Raw genomic sequence first — 18,157 nt, 5'->3', positions numbered from 1 at the left:
ATATACGGAGTATATATCTTTTAACGCATATCATATAAAAGATTTGTATGGTGCAAAGTTTTATCAATAATATATATAGTTTGTATTGATATTGAGTTTTAGTGCTTCAGTAGATTGAAAAAATATAATAGTTATTAATAGATATATTACATTGTAACTAAGGTTGCAAAACTCGGCCGCCTAGCCGCCTAGGCGCTAGGCGGCACCGAGCCTTAGAGTTTTGGCCTAAAGGCGGCCAAAACTCGGCCGGCCACCTAGGCGGCCTGGGCGGCCAAACTCGGCCAGCTCGGCCGAGTCAACCGATTTTGTCCAATTCTGACCCTTTTTGACTGATTTTGACTGATGTCGTCTTTCATTAATTATTGATTTTAATATTATTATGACATTATGACTTATAAATTATCATTATTTCATTTATTTAGATGTGTTATTTGAGTGAACGTTGAAAACAACCTTATTAAAATTGTCGAACTACAAGTCTGTTACTATTTTTTTTAATTTTTTTGGTGTCCGCCTAGCGCCTAGGCGGCGCTAGGCACTACCCGGCCGCCCGACTAGCGCCTAGCTCCTAGCGCATACTGCAACCATGATTGTAACAGAGTCGGTAGTACTCAAAAAAAATAAGAAGACACACAAGATTAAATGGTGTTGAGTGAAATAATCTTTTTTACCATGATTTTCTTTTAGTTGAATTATACCACATTTCGAATTATTTAAAGTTAAATTAGTATGAAGAGATATGTATATTTTTAAAATTCTTGTTACTTTATTAACATAATTCATATTAAAAATAAATTTAAAAAAAAAAAACTAAATTACTTCCACTAAGGACTTGTTCATATATGGTCGATTTACAATATTTAACTGAATTGATATATATTACACATAACTCTTAGTTTTTACTTCATATTTTATTCCTTACTAATAACGTAGCACTTATTTATTTATTTATTTATTTTTGTAGGGCCCTAGTTGGTAAATGGCTGTTAGCTGATTAGGTTAATTAGATGGTATAACTAGTTGATAACATTAGCTGATTGTTTGGTAAATTAGTTGTTAGTTGATAGCCATTTGGTATAATTTTTTTTTCTCAAAAAGCTAATTGAAAAAGTTGTTTTTGAGTAGCTTTTTGAATTTTAGCACTTTGGAGTACAAAAAACTATTTAATCAAACACTTATATTGATTTTTAAACCAAGTCAAACAACTAATAGTGGTCAAATAAACCATAATTGACCTATAAACTAAATATTTTACCAAACAGGGCCTATATCCCGAAACCCCAAAACTACATAACTCTACGCCTAATAGCACCTATGGCATGTATCAAACTTGTGACACCCTCCGGGAGATTCAAATTAAAGATACAAGTTTGAACCTCAAACTTGAGAGCCCATCACCGCTCATGCTCTGAAAACGGATGAATGAGATAAATGGTACGGTATTCCTTCTGTCTCATTTTACATGTCATATTTATTATTTACGGGTCAAATCAACTATTTCTATTTGACTTATTTTCTTTATTATTTTTAAATTTGATTTTTTTTTGGGGGGGGGGGGGGGTGTTAAGAGTATTTTAATTTAGTTTCTATATATATAAATTTTATATACTAATACTAGTACTTTAATTTAGTTTAATGAAAAATTAAACTAAAAATAACTTTAGACGAGCGTCTTAATTGAACCAGACACATAAAATGAGACAAAATAAGTAAATTGCAGGATATATACCTCCTACTACTTAACAAAACAAAACTTCTCATCTTATTTTGAATTGATTAACCAGTTAAATTGTACTGCAGAACAAGATTCAAGGATATAGGAACCAAGTTAAGTCGGTCATCATATATTAACTAACAAAGATATAGGAGCAAGATTCAATCAACTTACAACGTGCACTTAGCTAACATGTCACACTTTGATTCATTATCTAAACAAAAGTGGGTCATAGTTCATATTCTTTTTTTCAATAAAATCAAGGCATGCTTATCCTTTTCCATTTACCTGCAAGCCAAAGGCATTGAAGAAGCCAGGCTAGCTGCATTAATTGGTGTTGTGAAGATGATGAATGAATGATAAGATGATGATGATGGATGGGGATTGAATTAAGGTGATAAAAATGGCGATGAATAAGGGCGTGTTTGTCTATTCTAAGCTACACTGTAGTAGTTGTGAAAAGAGGGCTTGAAAGTATTGGAGACGACATGTGGGTTTGTTCCCAGTGAAAGGACACCAGACTAACATCATATCACCCACACTCCACTCCGTCCCCTCCTTTTTCCATTTATTATCCAATTAAGCCTCCATCGATACCAACAATTATTAATCATTATTTTTCTGTGCCTCACAAAATTCAATTTTTTTTTCCCAAGATTTTTAGAAGGGTTTGTAGTGAGTGACGAGAGATTTCTGTGCCATGACGCCCTTTGAATCGCATGCAATGAAAGGATGGGTGGTGGGTGGGGGTTACTGTGACTACTCGATCTGATCTGCAATTATGCATGGGATCCCAACACGTACCGCCCCGGCGTTCTGCACGTGGAATATATGCGATCAGGGACCAGTCAAAATCCCACAGTATTAACGTGGTTTGCTTTTGAATCTCCATGCTAGAACAGTACGAGGTTCAATCCCGTTTTCTTAGCTACTGTTAATTGTACTGTAACAAAGGTTGTTTGTATCGAATGCTCCCATTTCTTGGTGTCATAACTTCTGTAACTATAGAGTTTTGGTTTATGGAAGTCGGTGGGATAGTGACAGTTTTTTTTGAGTGACAAGAAAAACTCACAGTAATTAATTGTCTGCGTGTATTTTCGTCTTGGGACAATTTATACTCTAGCCTTGTGACCTATCTGGCAAATTTAAGAAATATAAAGAGATAAATCAATTATTGTGTATTTTTACCTTGTGACCTAACTGGCAAAGAAGTTATCAAATCAATAACCTGATTAAATTGGTTGAAATTGCTAAGGTTTAGTGGTTGAATACTTGATTTTTGTTTTAGATATTTGTTTTTGGTGACAGCTAATTCCAGGATAGTTTTTCTTGAAATCTTGGAATTATGGTGGTAAAGGAGTGGCGGTATAATGGGACAATGACACGTAGTGTGGGTGGGGCCAAGAAAATGGATTTTGAGCACAGTCAAACAGCAGTGTTACAGAATCCACGTGAGCTAGACCCACCACCAATCTACGCTCTGCCACTGCCACACGTGTTGTGACTCCTTTTCCCATTCGGTGGGCCGACGGAGGCATACTCCTGCATGGTTTCCGGCTGAAAACCCCACCATCTTCCCCCTCTCAGTCATGCTCACATGAATGCTCAAACATCATAGATAAGGTGGACAAAAGTTTATTTTACTTGGCTCATGTTACTACAGTATTAAAAGAGTTTATCAATTTAATGCTTGAATACATTTAAGTCAGGTATACATCTAGGGCCTCAGTGCCTCTGTTCTCTAATGTTCTCGGAGGATGTCACCGTGTCCATTCACCGGAGAAGCAACAGCGAGAATGACCAATCCGCCCAACGCAACAATCAGCATACCCAGAGAGTTCACTAGCAATGCCTCGGTGGAATAGCGCGATATTATGTGATTGGTTTGAAGAAATGTAACTTTCTCCAGAAGCCCGGTAGTGCAGGTTGCAACAGCTAGGGCGTATATATAAATGCCAAAGAAGACATGCCATGGCAGTAGACCAGCTCTGCTGTTCCTTGACCCGCCCGGATACCAGAAGGTTGAAAACCCGACGGCCCACTGTAGATGTGATTTGGACAAAACTAAATATAAGTTTACGGAAGGCAACATCAGGAAGAAAGGAAAGAATCTAGATATTTAAGTAGAGCACCTGGATACCAAATAGGACGAGGCAAGCTAGACCCAGCCATGAGTGCAGGCTGTAAAAGTTGTCAATGCCCTTATCGTTGTGAAACTTCAAAGCAGCCCACACGCCAATTACACCCAAGAAAAAAGCAAGGAATTGCACAACAAGGTGTACTAATTTTCTGAAGTTCTTCGTTCCAGGTAATGTCTTGTAAGCCATCATAGCTGTAACAATCAATACCAAGTATTAGAATAAGACAGTAAACAGTTAAACAAACTTCATAAGTGCACATCCTACCAAAAAATCCAACAAAATGAGTGTAAGGTCACTCCAATACACATTGTTCTAAAGGAAAGTTTCTTAATAATTGAAGCGTGTCAACTATTTTTGAATGATTGAAACATCAATAAGGAATTAATTTAAAAAAAAAAAAAAACAGTTAATCTAACATGTATCTCATAGCACTGATTATAAACATAAATTGCTCCTTTCCAAATCCTACTAGTGAAAATTTTCCACGAGTAGAAACAATGAAATGAGATTCATTTAGGAGCCTCTTCAAGGTATCTGTGTGCCTAATCCATCACACAAGGAGTTCTAAGTGAGCATGTAATTCCCCTTACTGGGAAAGAAAGGACAAATGTTATTAAAATTCAGAATCCAAAAACAAGTTAGTCCGACCCATTTATGTTTTTCAGTAGCAATCATTTAGAATCAAGAAGGATCCAAAGATTCTAATAAAATCTTAAATGAAATCAGAGATTTGTGATATTTGTAGTTCTGCACACACTTACTATATATAGAGTAATTAGTAATATATGCTTAGCAGATAGAGAAAGAAGAATTTAATGAATCATCTAGTTTATAAAACATTAGTAAATAACCCCAGTTGTAGATATTACCTTCACCATTTAAAATTACAAGGCTAATAACCATTAAAACAGGATGAACCTGCAGAAGAAACAGACACAAACAGACATAAGCATGGCCCTACCAATCCTTTATCCTGATAATCAATGTTCACAATCACAATACAAAAATGATTCTACAGAAGTTTCATTCTAGTACCATAAAGGCATAAACAGATTAGAAGTATCGCATAAACATAAGAAGCTATCAATTTCACCCTAGGCCAAATGCATATGCAGCTAAGAGGGCAATGCTACGTGATGATATAAACGAGTTTTGAAAAGAAAACGCAGATTCAAAGGTAAATGGAAATTACGTTGAAAATGAGATCTTTGTTATCGGAGATGAGGGCCAATCCTCCCCTGTAACGCACCGTCCACGTTACAACCAGCGTCGCCACAACGATTCCTATAATCCTCACCAGCAAGAAGATCGGAAACTTCACCGTCGGCACTGCCATTGTCGACTGAGCTCTTCAATGACGAATTCACGACTTCTTCACTAAACTCTTCCAGAAATGAGTCTATTAGGGTTTGGCAATTCCCGGAGGCAGGTTGGTACTTGGTACTGAATTGGGCGAGAGGCACTACTCTCCCTTTCTTCCCCATCTTTACCATGACGTGTGCGTCCCCACGTTGTCCACGTCAGACAAAGGGAGGAATCCAAAGCTGTTTTAACCCTTCGTTTTCCATTTATTTACATAAATATGTATATATAGTACATGTTTAAGTATAAGTATAATATGTTTGATAAACTCATAAAAGCATGATTTATCAAACAGGACTATATATGAGATAAGTTGCCGACTGCTCCCACTATAGATCCGTCCCTGCATAAAGAGTTCAGTATAAAGTGTTCGTGCAAGAAATTGAAACACTACTCCTATTTTGAAAATTGATAGAAAAAGATAAATTACATTTTAATTATATTCGAATCCTAACTATCAGCCGCTAAAAAAGTAACCTCAATTGATTCGAACCTTGGCAAACAGAGCCTAAATTGGATTTAAATATGAACTAGCCAGCGTTAACAAAGTAAAACTTATTAGTTGAGTTGTGCATCAAGAAACCATTTGAAGAAACTTAATAAATGAAAGGAAAAATGTGAAAGAAGTCAAACATTATATTAGGCATCAACACAAGGAAAATGTTACAACATACACCTCATTACTAAGGAAATCTTCAACAACAATGCTACAATAATGAATCTTACAGGTACATATAATAGCTTAATTTAAGCACACCCTTAAATCCTCTGTTTTATTCACCTGTGGCAATGAATGAGGTATAACATCCTTGGTGTCTGCCACTGTGTTAAAGAATACTTTGTATGTATCCATAAAGATCCTTTCACCATCTCTGCAAAGAAATGGTTGTCAATATCTTGGGTACCAAGTGTCGTAGAAAGTATGGTTGTCTACTAGTGGGCTTCTTCTAAATCTGTCTGACAATGATCTTCTGAAACCATCCATTGGACCGCTAATGGAGTCATAATCCCGGTATCTGTAAGACAATGGGATGAACGCAGGGTCAAGTTCGTAGCCTGCTGGAGGTCTTTCATTGTTGAACTCAAATTGTGAGCGTGGGGCGCATTTGCCTTCAAAATCCCTAAACCGCCAATGTGGAAGACCTTCACCTTCAATACCACTAAAATGCCGGTGTGGAGGACCTTCACCTTCAATACCACTAAAATGCCGGTGTGGAGGACCTTCACCTTCAATACCACTAAAATGCCAGTGTGGAGGACCTTCACCTTCAATACCACTAAAATGCCGGTGTGGGCCTTCACCTTCAATACCCCTAAACCGCTGCCTTGTAGGACCCTCGAATTCAAAACTAGTATCCCTAGACCTGTGCTGCTCAAGATAATGGCCTCTATATACAGTATCTGACATATGGTTATTTGACTTATTTCTGCTGCTGGAAGAATGAGTTCTTGAAGCTGTAATACTTGAGGGCCCTGCTGCCTTATCTGCTGTAATACTTGAGGGCCCTGCTGCCTTATCTGGAAATTCAATGCTTATTGCCTTAGGTGGCTCTGCAGAGTTCTCAAGAATTTCCCCTCCCTCAGTTTCTTCCTTAATTTCATCATCACCATATATCGTGATTCCTGAGGGCAAATCCTCATCTTCTGGACCTAAGAAAGGAAGAGCATTTTATCACGACAAAAGTTATTAAGACAAATCAGAAAGTTGAAGGTTATATGCGAGGAATGAAATATTTCTTAAGCAATCACGGCAAGTTCTGAGATACGTAGAAAATTTGTGGGCCCAAAATGAGGGAAATGGACACAATGATATGGAGAAAAGTGGTAGGCTGGTGGTGGCGACAGATGTTCACAGTAGCCTCCAATGCAAAACATGTTGCAAAATATAGAGAAAGGAGGACAGAGGTATGGATAAAGCATCTAAGAAATGAACCATTACCTAGATAGCTTGGTGGATATCCTATTTTCCACATTCTGTGAAGCCATGGAGGTTGATCAAGCTCCTGAATCGAAGAAAAGAATTGCAATGATAAAGTACTAAAAGATAGGGCTGATAATGGCAGAAATTCCAAACATGCATAGTTGATAACCAAAGGAAAACAAGCAATATCTTTAATTTTGAGAATTCTAGATCTTACCCCAAGGCCCAAAAGTTTTCGTGTTTCAGGATCAAGAACACCAGGCTTTAAACCATCATACTTTCCCTTCTGAGAACTTTGATAATACCGACTAGGATTAGCTGCATTTTTATTTCGTTTCAATTTGTGCTGATTCCTTGCAATATTGACAGCAGCATTGTCACGGGGCTTTGGGCAATCCTTCAGCGAGTGGCTATAGGAACCACAATTGAAGCAACGAGAAGCATTAACTACTTGCAATCCTCTGCAATACAAAAGACAAAATAAGTAATTAATAAGGTTAGGCACAAAGTGATTAAGTGAGGCACATCATGATAAAAGCACCATAACAGTAGCAGAAGATGCTGATCTATGATGAACCAGGAGCAAATCAGTTGATCAAGCAGCTTAACAATCATCAATTCTAGACACAGTTCATCAAGATATAATAAAGTACAATAATTACCCTTCCAAATTACTTGAACCATCTGTTGAACTCAAAGTAAATGAGAATCCACGGTCATAAAGAGGGACAGAGTTTGCATCAAATGGGGTGAAGTCCTTATTCTTTTTCTTCCTTTGTAGGTCATCCATCCAAAAAGACTAACATAAAAAAGGAGAAGAAGAAATGGTTTGAAATCATTTTGTTGAAGAGTAATCATTTGTTTGGTTCATTAAGGCCCGGACCATGCACTGTGCAACTAACATTATCTATTGTCATAACAGATCTACAAAAAGTTCACACTAGTGCTGTCATAATCCAGGTAAGAACTGACAAGTCTTAATATAAGTACTGCAAATAAAACTTATGGCATGCAGAGATAGAAAACATACCACAGCAAAAGGCTTATCCAGGCCAATACGAAGAGCAGGAAAGTAAGTCTCCTCACCAGATTCTAACACTTCTTCATCCTAAGTATAAATGAATATAGGCCATTATTAAATTTTATTACTCTTAGTCTTTTTCCACCTTAGCTGAAAAATGAAAATAGACACAAATAACAGTAGCTATTAAAGATGAATTAAACTCACAAGTAATGAAGGACTCTGTTCAGCACTCCATTGTGACCATTGCTGCAATAGCTCCTCAAGCTTATATTTACTCTCTCTAAGAAGAAATTATCAACTCATCAGAGTTTGAGAAATGAAAACTTCAAAGAGTACCTCTCCACCTTATAGAGGTATCAAACTAAACTAGGTTGATAGAAAGAGAATGTTTTTTCCCCCAAAAATTCCCCCCTGCAGAAAAATAAGAGAATCTGACCATTTTTCTTCTTACCTGGTTAGATTATTATAAATAACGCAAACTGATGGTTGCTCCTCTCCGACAGTTGTTCTTCGTCTTTTGACACCAGATAGTGCTGCTAGGTTACATGCAAAAAAAGAGAAATATAAGCAGATTCCAAAGAGCATAAGCAAGCAGGAAAACTAGAGCGACATTAAAAGGATATGTGTGAGTATGCACATGTATTAGCATAGTGGCAAAGCTGCTCTTGAAAAAGTAAAGGAGCTATTGATTAAGAAAGTTCACATGTTGTAAACAAGGTATTTAGAAAACAAAGTGAAAAAAAGAATATACCACTTGGATCAATCTTTGAGCTCCTGTCATGCTGTTGATAACCCTTGGGGTGATCAATATTGCTTGCATCCTGAACAGTTAGACAGCCATTCTCACCACACACATCAGAGCTGAAGGAAGTCACTTTCTCTGCTAGAACAACAGTTTCAGTCAATTTAACACTATCTTGAAAGGTAGAATGACTATTGTCCAAATCCATGCCATCATTTGTAGCCATACATAGTTGGTCTCCTTCACTTCCATCATTTTCAGGAATTTCTCCATTTGCACCCTCATCCATAGAATTGGCTTCTCCAGGCAGAGGAGTCAAATTTGGTTTGCAATTATAATCTTCATTGTCTTCAATTTCAGAAACACTAGAAGTAGATAGGTTGATTATATCCTCAGTTTCCATGTCTAGGAATTCGTTTGAGCAGTCACAGCACAATTTGGAGGAGGGAAGAACCTGCTAGATTCATTATTCCTTAGTGAGAATTGACAAAATCTTTAATTAAGACATACACTAATTTGACATACATTGAAAACTTAGGCGTATGGTAGCAAACAGTCAAACACATTATGATTAGACTAGATCAGTTAATTCATTTTATTTTGTCACCACTGGGAACCTTTAGCACAAAAATAGGCTACATGTTTACATGTACTGTGAACCTATCAAGCCACAATCTTAAATGCAAACATATATACCTACCCTGGAAAATAAAGAGCAATTAAAAAACAGAAAACTTGCAAATCCACCTAATAGAACATCCAGAAGCTCAAAAGCTTTGACATAGGATATGCATGTTATGGAAAATTCCGAACTTAAGGGGGGTGTATTCAATCCAGACTTTTAAAGAGTTTTAAAGACTTTTAATTACTTTCAAAGTTTGGGGGTATTCAATTTAGACTTTTAAAGACTCTTTAAAAGTCTACCGGTATTCGATTCAGACTTTTCAAAAGTCTTTAAAAGTATACTGGTATTCGTTTCAGACTTTTATAGAGTCTGCAAAAGTCTACTGGTATTCAAATATTTATCAACTTTCATAGACTCTATGATAATAGGATTTCTATGGACTTTTTCTTCATTAATATAAATAGATGAAATCCGACCCTAGATAAATTTTTCTATCAATTTCTACCAAAATTTACGGTACGTTTCAAACTTTTCATTAAACTATACTTTATAATTTATTTATTTTATATAATTTTGTTTTGCTGCTGCGAAGATACTGCGAACTGCAAGCTAGCTGCTGTTCGCAACAGATTTTTTAAACTGCTTAAATCTGCTGCAAACAGCAGCAGCTGCAGCTTGCTGCTGTTCGCAGCAGATTTTTAATATGCTTAAATTTTGTTGATGTTTTCATCAGAAATTTTTTATAAATTTTTGTTACAACCAATAGAATTAATATACTCAAATTTTTACAAATTCGTTTTATATAATTAATATAATTTTATGTTATTGTATGTTCATTAATTATTAATATATGTATTTGTGTTAAGTTGAATTTTTTGAGAGATTCATATTTATTTTATACTAATGGGGGATCAAGAAAGGACTAAAGGTAAAAATAAAGTTAATGGAAATTATGCATTGTGGGCACCTGAGGAGAGTAATGAGCTGTTACAACTTATGGTCGATGCAATAAAAAATGTTTGTAAGGGTGTATTCAATTTAGAATTTTAATGACTTTTGTAGACTTTTTAATATGAAAAAGTTTTTAAAAGTCTATAAATGTTTGTTCTATGGATTTTTAAAGACTCTTACAAAGTTGATGAAAGTTTAAAAGATTCTATAAAAGTTTACAAAATTCATTTAAAATCCATCACTTTAAAAGTCTTTTGAAACTCTTTAAAATTCTTGATTGAATACACCCCCTTAAATTTTAAAAAATTAAAACTTTCAATAAAACACCGGCAAAATTAAGGTCTCAATCAAAAGAGTAGAGCATTCAAGCAGCAAATTTAATTGTAATCTGCATAGATTTGTGGGTTCTAAGCCGAAATTTTTTTTAGCGACTCTACTGGATTTATAAATAAAATTAAAAAAAAAATTACTTCTAAGAAAGCTTAAAGTTATTATTTAATTCATTAGCAACCAGGAAAAAGAACAGTGTTTAAGATTTAGCAGATGAAAATCTAAATTAGGGTTAGGAATAACCTAAGAAGGAGGAGGCTGCAGACCTGCAGTGGTGGGAGAGAGAGGAGCAGCCGGAAGTTGAATGAGTTAAGGTGAGTTGGGAATGGAGAAGATCTTTGTGGCAAGAGGCTGGGATTCGCGAAGGCAATGATTAGGGTACGGCCTGCAGAGATACTGGCTCCGCCGCCTGGGTAGTCAACGAACTCAATATCGTCGGGGCGTATGATTTTTTCTCCTTTTCTGCGTTAATAACGGTGGGTGATAGTGATATAGTGATATACAACTCAGAAATATAACGTAACGGGAGAGTATTCCTGGAAAAAAAAACACTGGAAAATACTGCACTTATCAAAGTCGTGGAGGGAAAGTTCTTTCCTTAAATGAGAAAATTTCAATTTTGGTCACATGACTATAGGGACTTTGTTAATTTCATCACTTAATTTTTAAAAGTGTCAATTTAGTATTTTGAGTATTTAATTTTTGTCAATTTTTGTCACTCCGGTCAAATTACCGACCAAATTTGGCCGAAAAATTTAATCCGACATTTAGCCTATAATCTGAGGGGTAAAATGGTCTTTTGAAACATTCTCCTAATTGTTGTTGACCCGGTTCCGTTGTTTTACTGACATGTGCCACTTGTTTAATGAAGATTAGATAGTTGAATCTTTCGTATTATGATTGCTAAATTCGGTGTTAACAAATTTTTGTTATATTTTGGTTGGCAGCCAATCAGAAATCAGTGAAATGCAACTTGGATAAGGAGGGTAGTTCTTCGGATTTATCAGATCAGACCACAAATAGGGTTGTCTTCTTTCTTAGGAATCTATTCAGTTACTCATATTCAATACTCTCAAATTCTAGTTTTCAGTAACTTCAATGTGAGCTGCTAAGAGTTTAGATTTTTATTTCATTCTTCAAGACTGAAATAGGTTTTTCTGCGAACCGGGTCAACAACAATAATTAGGAGAAAGGATCAAAAGACCATTTTGCCCCTAAGATTATAGACTAAATGTTGCATTAAATTTTTCCGACTAAATTTGACCAGCAATTTAGCCGGAGTGACCAAAATTGAAAAAAATTAAATACTCAAGGTACTAAACTGACACTTTTGAAAGTTAGATGTTGAAATTAACAAAGCCCCTATAATCATGTGACCAAAATTGAAATTTTCTCTTCCTTAAATTTTAGAAGTAGCCATTCTTAAGGAATTTGCTGGTCACAAAAATAAATTAATTAATTTATATTTCGATAATTATATTTAAATTTAAACTTTAAAATTTTTGAACTATCTGTATTTACAAATAATCTGCCAAAAAAAGCTTGTATGCGCTACTCAAAAATACTAGGGCTGACCCATCAGATTAGTTAACATGGACGGGCTCAAAAAAATAATGGGATAAAGAAGTCCAAGAAAAATACTCAATACAGAGCAACTTAAGAGTTTAGTAAGAAATGAATGGTTTTGTGAATTTCTATTCTTTATAGAGCTCTAGTTCAAAATATGTATAAATAAATCACATAGGGAAAGGGGAAGCAATATTTACAGCCAATATTGGCGCAAAAAACTTACTTAGACTGTGAGAACACACACACGCGCACACACACTAAAGTAAAACAATCAAGCATTCATAATTGATCAGTTCAAACCAAAAGAATTACTCCGTAATAAATTTCTAATTATAATTGATAGTTACCAAACCAACTATCTAAACAATTTGCTTAGGGTTGCCTTGTATATAATTATACTAGTTACCACACGCATATTGCACAAATAGTGTGATGTCCAATGTGTATTTTTAAATTAGTGTTTCAGAATTTATCAAAGTATCATTCGGTATTCTGGCGTATATACAAGAAATAGATCCTCCATAAGGCAAGAAGGGAGAAAAATAACTAAACGAGCTTTGGAATCTACCATATTTAGTGTGGTAACTGTCTAAACGGAGAAAAAAGAAACTACTTGCTGGACAAGGAAAGAATCTCCGCAGAATTCGCCTCTGAAGCGCGCACTCGGTCGGGGACACGCCAACTACCTGGGTTGGTGGCCCGGCTGGGATACCCAGACAGGGACACCCCGACTACCGAGCCCGTTATGGAGCTCGATCAAGGACACACCGAATACTGAGCTTGGTCGCCCATCTGAACCAGCCAGAAGCCCTGACCGGGGACTCGCCTACTAGGCGGCCTAGTCCCCCGGGTGCTCACGCTGTTGTTGCTGACAAGAAAGGGGCTTCCTTTCATATTGCTAAGTATTTTTCTTCAGTCGAGCCTGACCACTCTTCACGCTCCTAGACTTGGTGCCTGATTAAGAGTATCTATCAAGAATATTTTTAAAATGCATAACTATGACCTGTGGCAAAAATGGTTAGATTAACTGATCCAATAACAATTTTAGAAGGAAGCACCATCATTGGATAATACCCTAACAATAGTTTTTGCAACACAAAACTATATTAATTAGAGTGATCCATGCTTTCTCTTGTTGCCACTTCCACCATAAATGAATTATTGATTTGATCTAGTTCCCTGGTGTGCTTCATTGCAATTTGTAGTGCCTTGGCGCAATGCACATTCAAAAACAGAACCAAATCCTCCTTCTCCAAAAAGACAATGATAATAGACATAGTTTCTCATCTATGTTAAATATATACTGTAAATTAGTACCATTTCATCAATGTCTAATACGTGATTCTAATTAATTGGTCAATGATCATGCTAAATTTTATATTGTATTTTTTTAATACACTCTAACATATTCATAATATATGTTTAACAATTATGTCAATTTTGATTGGAATGAAGTTCGAATCTAAGACCTTCATAATGAAAGTCAATGAGCAAATTAAAAATAATACGAAGTAAATAGTTAACGAAATATTCCGTTATTAAAGTTTACATGACTAAATACAAGAGTATTTAAGAGAAGTAAATAATATAATAAAAAAGAAATAATTATAAATACTAAAATCAAAATAATATAAATCATTCATTTCAACAAACAATTACACCAACAGTTTTTTTTAATTCACGCTAAAGACTCCCCACCTTTATTGGCTCTTATTTTTGTAGATATCAAATTATGCACACAAAAAATATATGATAATATCTATCAGCTCTATGTTGATCCCCTGAATGTCTTACATACAAAATTAAATAAATAAAAAAGAAAGGAAAAGAAATTGAAGAACAAAACATAAAAAGCATAAGCCATAAAGATGGTAAAATGAACTCTTCCAAACGTTCTTACAACACAGCCGGACTGACGCAGTAATAACTCCACATTCAAAATCTTTACTCAAAAAGGAAATTATTAATAAAGGGCATAACAAGTAACAACATCATTCTAGTTCCCTTCATTTAAAAAAAAAAAAAAAAAAAAAAAAAAAAAAAAACACATCCTTCTAGTTAGCAGGACAGCTTAAGCATGTATCTTAAACAGTTAAACCTCCTCTGTTTTTGTAAAATCAAGAATACAAATTTCAGAAAGTATTTGCTGATCTAATTGTTACAAGTCATGTCTATTATCCTCAAGAACCTTTCACCTGAACCACCACCTCTGTATAGCAGAAATAGGACCATTCAAGAACGGGGCATAGCGTTGTATATGTGGGTTGACAAGCCTTCCAATATTAGTCCACGCACTTTTGTGGTAACTGGCAGTTGCGGGTGCATGATACATGAGCTTCAATAACTGTTAAAACGGTTTTAAATCCCATAAGAAATATTCCTTGCTAACTCGTTTTTTGAAATATTAATGGAACCGGAAATTTTTTAATCACAACCATTACACGCACCTGCCAATACATGAATGCCTGGAGTATGCTACGTTGCCACCTGCATTTTGACAAAAGAACGAAATGAAATTAGAAATCTACTCTGTAAATGGACACAATCACGGGATAAAATGAGCAAATAGGCTGAAGGAACTAACGAGAAAAGAGAGATAATCAAAAGGAACCCAAGTCCAATCTGGGCTTGTGAAGACAGTATGCTAAGTGTAGTTGTATTTGATTCCACCCATACACACGCCTCTTCCAAATATCTCCTGTAGACAATTCCCAAGAGGATAAGTCAAAATACCAATTTATTGCTTGGCAGGAAAACTAATCACACAAATCATCGAGGCATGTTGTAATAGAAGAGAAACAAATTTATGATGGTTTCATGCAAAGGAGGACTCCCTTGTGTCTTACCTATATAAAGAGGATCTGCTAAAGTTTTGCCTAAGGAACTTCGCAACATGTTCAACAGATCGACATATAATTGGAATCATAGCAACTGCAACAGAATTCAGTATATTATTTTTGTGAAATGAAGATGTGCTACAAATTTAAGCAAAATAGAAAAAATAGGCAAAAGAAGTGACCCTCACATTTCAGATGAAGATTAGAAGAGACAAAAGTGAGGGAGTAAATGAAGTATATAAAATCTTTCGTCACAATGACAGACTGTAACCAGACTTGCACTGCCTGCAAATTCCATGCCCTGGGTTTCTGCAGACAATTTAAGAGTTACTTGGTAGCTTATATTTGGACAGAACAGCTTTTAAAGGATTCACTGAACTCTAGAACGAAATCAGAATGAAACTAAATGTAAAATTTACCCCATAGAGTGTATATAAAGAATAAAAGGAAGAGCATGCTGTTCCCATGAATGAAAGTCGATATGCCCTGTTTGACAGATTTGTGTACATGAAGGGAAATATTGCAAGAACTGCCACAACAAAGACCTGCAGAATTAAGGGTAGATAGAAATATACCATTAATAGCAAATAAACAACGAACATGTGTCTTTGAGCTAGCTAAAAGCATACAAATCCAATGCACAGAAAAAGGTCGCAATGGTTTTAAACAATGCCACAGAAGTACAAACAAATATTTCATCACACATGCATGTAACCAATGTTTTAGGCAACAACATTTTATTCTGTGATATCAAACTTCCAAACAAACATGCAAGGTTTCTTATATATAGAACGCTAGATATTGAAATAAACAATAGACCAATATAACATCTTTATGAACTAATAGTTATAGCATCAAATAAAATGACTGATACCAAAGAAAACAATATATGACCTGCCAATTGGATCTCAGTACTAAAGCAGAATTTACGTACAGTCTTTACATGTTTATTTATCTGGGAAGAATTTACATACCCAAGCATTGACAGAAAACAGTATAGTCTGTCGATCCCAACGCAAAGAAGTAGGATTCGAAGTTGGGGTTGTTGACGTCCCGGATGTCCTAGCAGTAGACCCTAAATAAACATTACTTACAAGTATTAAATACATATTTAATAAGTCAAGAGAACGGAATTCCCTATCTACCCTTTTTCAGAACCAGAATCTATTTGAATATTTCAAAGTTAACTTGAGAAACCAAATCAATACCTGGATTACGTGGTCGTGACTGACCCGTTGAGTTCGACGAGGAAGATGGTTGTGCTTGCTGGGAGGAACTGCCAGTATTCATAGGTTCGATAACCAAATCAGGGTCCTGCAGAACACAATGTATCCAGGTAAATGACGGAGCAATCACTCAAGTGACATAAAACGGAGTCACATTGACAACAAAAAATATTAGATCTCGAATTGTGCCCCTCTAAATAAATTGCTTCAATTTGCTTCTCAGTCTCGTCACTAATACAAACAAATATCAGGAGTAATATTGTCAATAGTAACCAATCAAGTATCATTAGGTAGTGCAGCTGCAGTCCATATATGAATACAAAGAATTAATCATAGATGAAGATAGGCAAAATGTAAATCATTAATAAACAACAAATAATTATTTATATCCCTGAAAACCAGTTCTATATATTCATAAGATATTCATAAGATATAATGTAAAAGCAATAGATAAACCCAGTTGTAACAATTCAGTCTTTAAGAAAAGAGATGATCAAATTGGCATCAACAAGTCAGGCGGTCCAAGCCCAAACCAATGATTTACTCCAACACAGTAGATGTTCTGGAAACAGTTGGCTCAAAAAAAGTTTGAACTATGAATACTATAAACATTTATTACTTCTAGGAGCACTGATCACAATAACAGAAACGCAAATCTCCAAGAGCAGCTTATCTAATTCGATATAAGCAAGTCATTAAACTCGGATTATTACAATAAATACGGGCACAATACTTCAATAATACGGAGTAACAAACAAATTATACGCATTAGCACTGAAGCTCATATCCACACAGACCTAAATCGGTGGTTAATTCAATAATTCACAGCATATGGATTTTCAGTGTTGCAGCAGGCAAAAAGTAAGAGCTTAAAAGGAAAAAAACAAAAAGAAAGATATTATTCGGTTTACGATTACGAACGATGTAGCGTTTGTAAAACTTGCGCTTGAAGTGGTCGACAACGTCGGAGCGGGAGGCCATGTGAGGAGGGATGAAAACGTTGGACCAATAGTCGGCCCATCTAGGATCGTTCTCGTAGTCGTACGCCGCCGCCGCTACTTTCTTAGACCTCTGCGGATCCTCTCCTCCTCCCATCTCTCTGTGCTAGGTCTTACCTTTCTCCTTCTTCTGTTTGACCTTTATGTTCTCTGTATAAAGCGCACACTGGAGGCGAAGATGGAGTGAACCAGGATGAAGTGAGGAGAAGAAAGAGGCATCCTCTAGAATAAATCTAGAATAGGTCCTCGTAATTTATCAGTATTGCAAATAAGCCCGCATAGTTTGCTCACTATTTAAATTTTGTCCTCATTATTTTAGGAAAACACGCCATACAAAATAGAGTAATACTTTATGGACTCTTATTTCCTATTTCATTTTTATACTTCATTCTATATGTCATGTTTAGATTGTCTTAAAAAAATAATTATAGACCATGGTTCACTATGTACTGTGGACAGTTTTGTTGAATTTACAACGTCGTTTTTAAACTGTAATTTTGACAACAATAGTTTGGTTGTCCAATTTAAGTTACATTTTTTTTTTACTATAAACTTGTGTTATAAAAGAAATCTAGATCCCAAGTTTATCAAGCGTTTTTTCCATGAGAAGCATGATGACGATTAGGTTAGAGGGGTGGACAAGTATGAAGTTATGAGTCTTACTTAAATCAGAGTGGCTGATCAAAATTACAATAAGATTCCTATATTGTCGAGGGA

The 18,157-nt window shown here is 35.6% G+C and overlaps 3 protein-coding genes across 3 annotated transcripts; all 3 read right to left on the bottom strand.

The window, feature by feature from the left end:
* Positions 1-3,333: 3,333 nt before the first annotated feature.
* LOC109180492 (probable transmembrane ascorbate ferrireductase 2) lies at positions 3,334-5,443 on the bottom strand. The gene is made up of 4 exons (XM_019330112.1): positions 5,048-5,443; positions 4,725-4,773; positions 3,847-4,046; positions 3,334-3,755 (listed from the first exon to the last, which is right to left on the bottom strand). Exons 1-4 carry the CDS (start codon positions 5,189-5,191, stop codon positions 3,456-3,458), a joined length of 693 nt encoding a protein of 230 aa, XP_019185657.1. The 5' UTR covers positions 5,192-5,443; the 3' UTR covers positions 3,334-3,455.
* A 378-nt stretch (positions 5,444-5,821) lies between these two features.
* Positions 5,822-11,249, bottom strand: LOC109180489. Its single transcript, XM_019330109.1, has 10 exons — positions 11,077-11,249; positions 8,914-9,358; positions 8,614-8,695; positions 8,367-8,442; positions 8,169-8,246; positions 7,801-7,937; positions 7,356-7,599; positions 7,157-7,220; positions 6,731-6,867; positions 5,822-6,697 (listed from the first exon to the last, which is right to left on the bottom strand). Exons 2-10 carry the CDS (start codon positions 9,305-9,307, stop codon positions 6,107-6,109), a joined length of 1,803 nt encoding a protein of 600 aa, XP_019185654.1. The 5' UTR covers positions 9,308-9,358; positions 11,077-11,249; the 3' UTR covers positions 5,822-6,106.
* A 3,073-nt stretch (positions 11,250-14,322) lies between these two features.
* Positions 14,323-17,656, bottom strand: LOC109180491. The gene is made up of 9 exons (XM_019330111.1): positions 17,364-17,656; positions 16,425-16,530; positions 16,191-16,291; positions 15,636-15,761; positions 15,405-15,525; positions 15,226-15,310; positions 14,964-15,077; positions 14,827-14,866; positions 14,323-14,723 (listed from the first exon to the last, which is right to left on the bottom strand). The coding sequence occupies exons 1-9, from the start codon at positions 17,535-17,537 to the stop codon at positions 14,571-14,573; spliced, it is 1,020 nt and encodes a 339-aa protein (XP_019185656.1). The 5' UTR covers positions 17,538-17,656; the 3' UTR covers positions 14,323-14,570.
* Positions 17,657-18,157: the final 501 nt, after the last annotated feature.

This window comes from Ipomoea nil, unplaced genomic scaffold, assembly GCF_001879475.1.
Source record: "Ipomoea nil cultivar Tokyo-kokei standard unplaced genomic scaffold, Asagao_1.1 scaffold1026, whole genome shotgun sequence".
Classification (NCBI taxonomy): domain Eukaryota; kingdom Viridiplantae; phylum Streptophyta; class Magnoliopsida; order Solanales; family Convolvulaceae; genus Ipomoea; species Ipomoea nil.
This window is presented reverse-complemented; position numbering and strand designations above follow the sequence as displayed.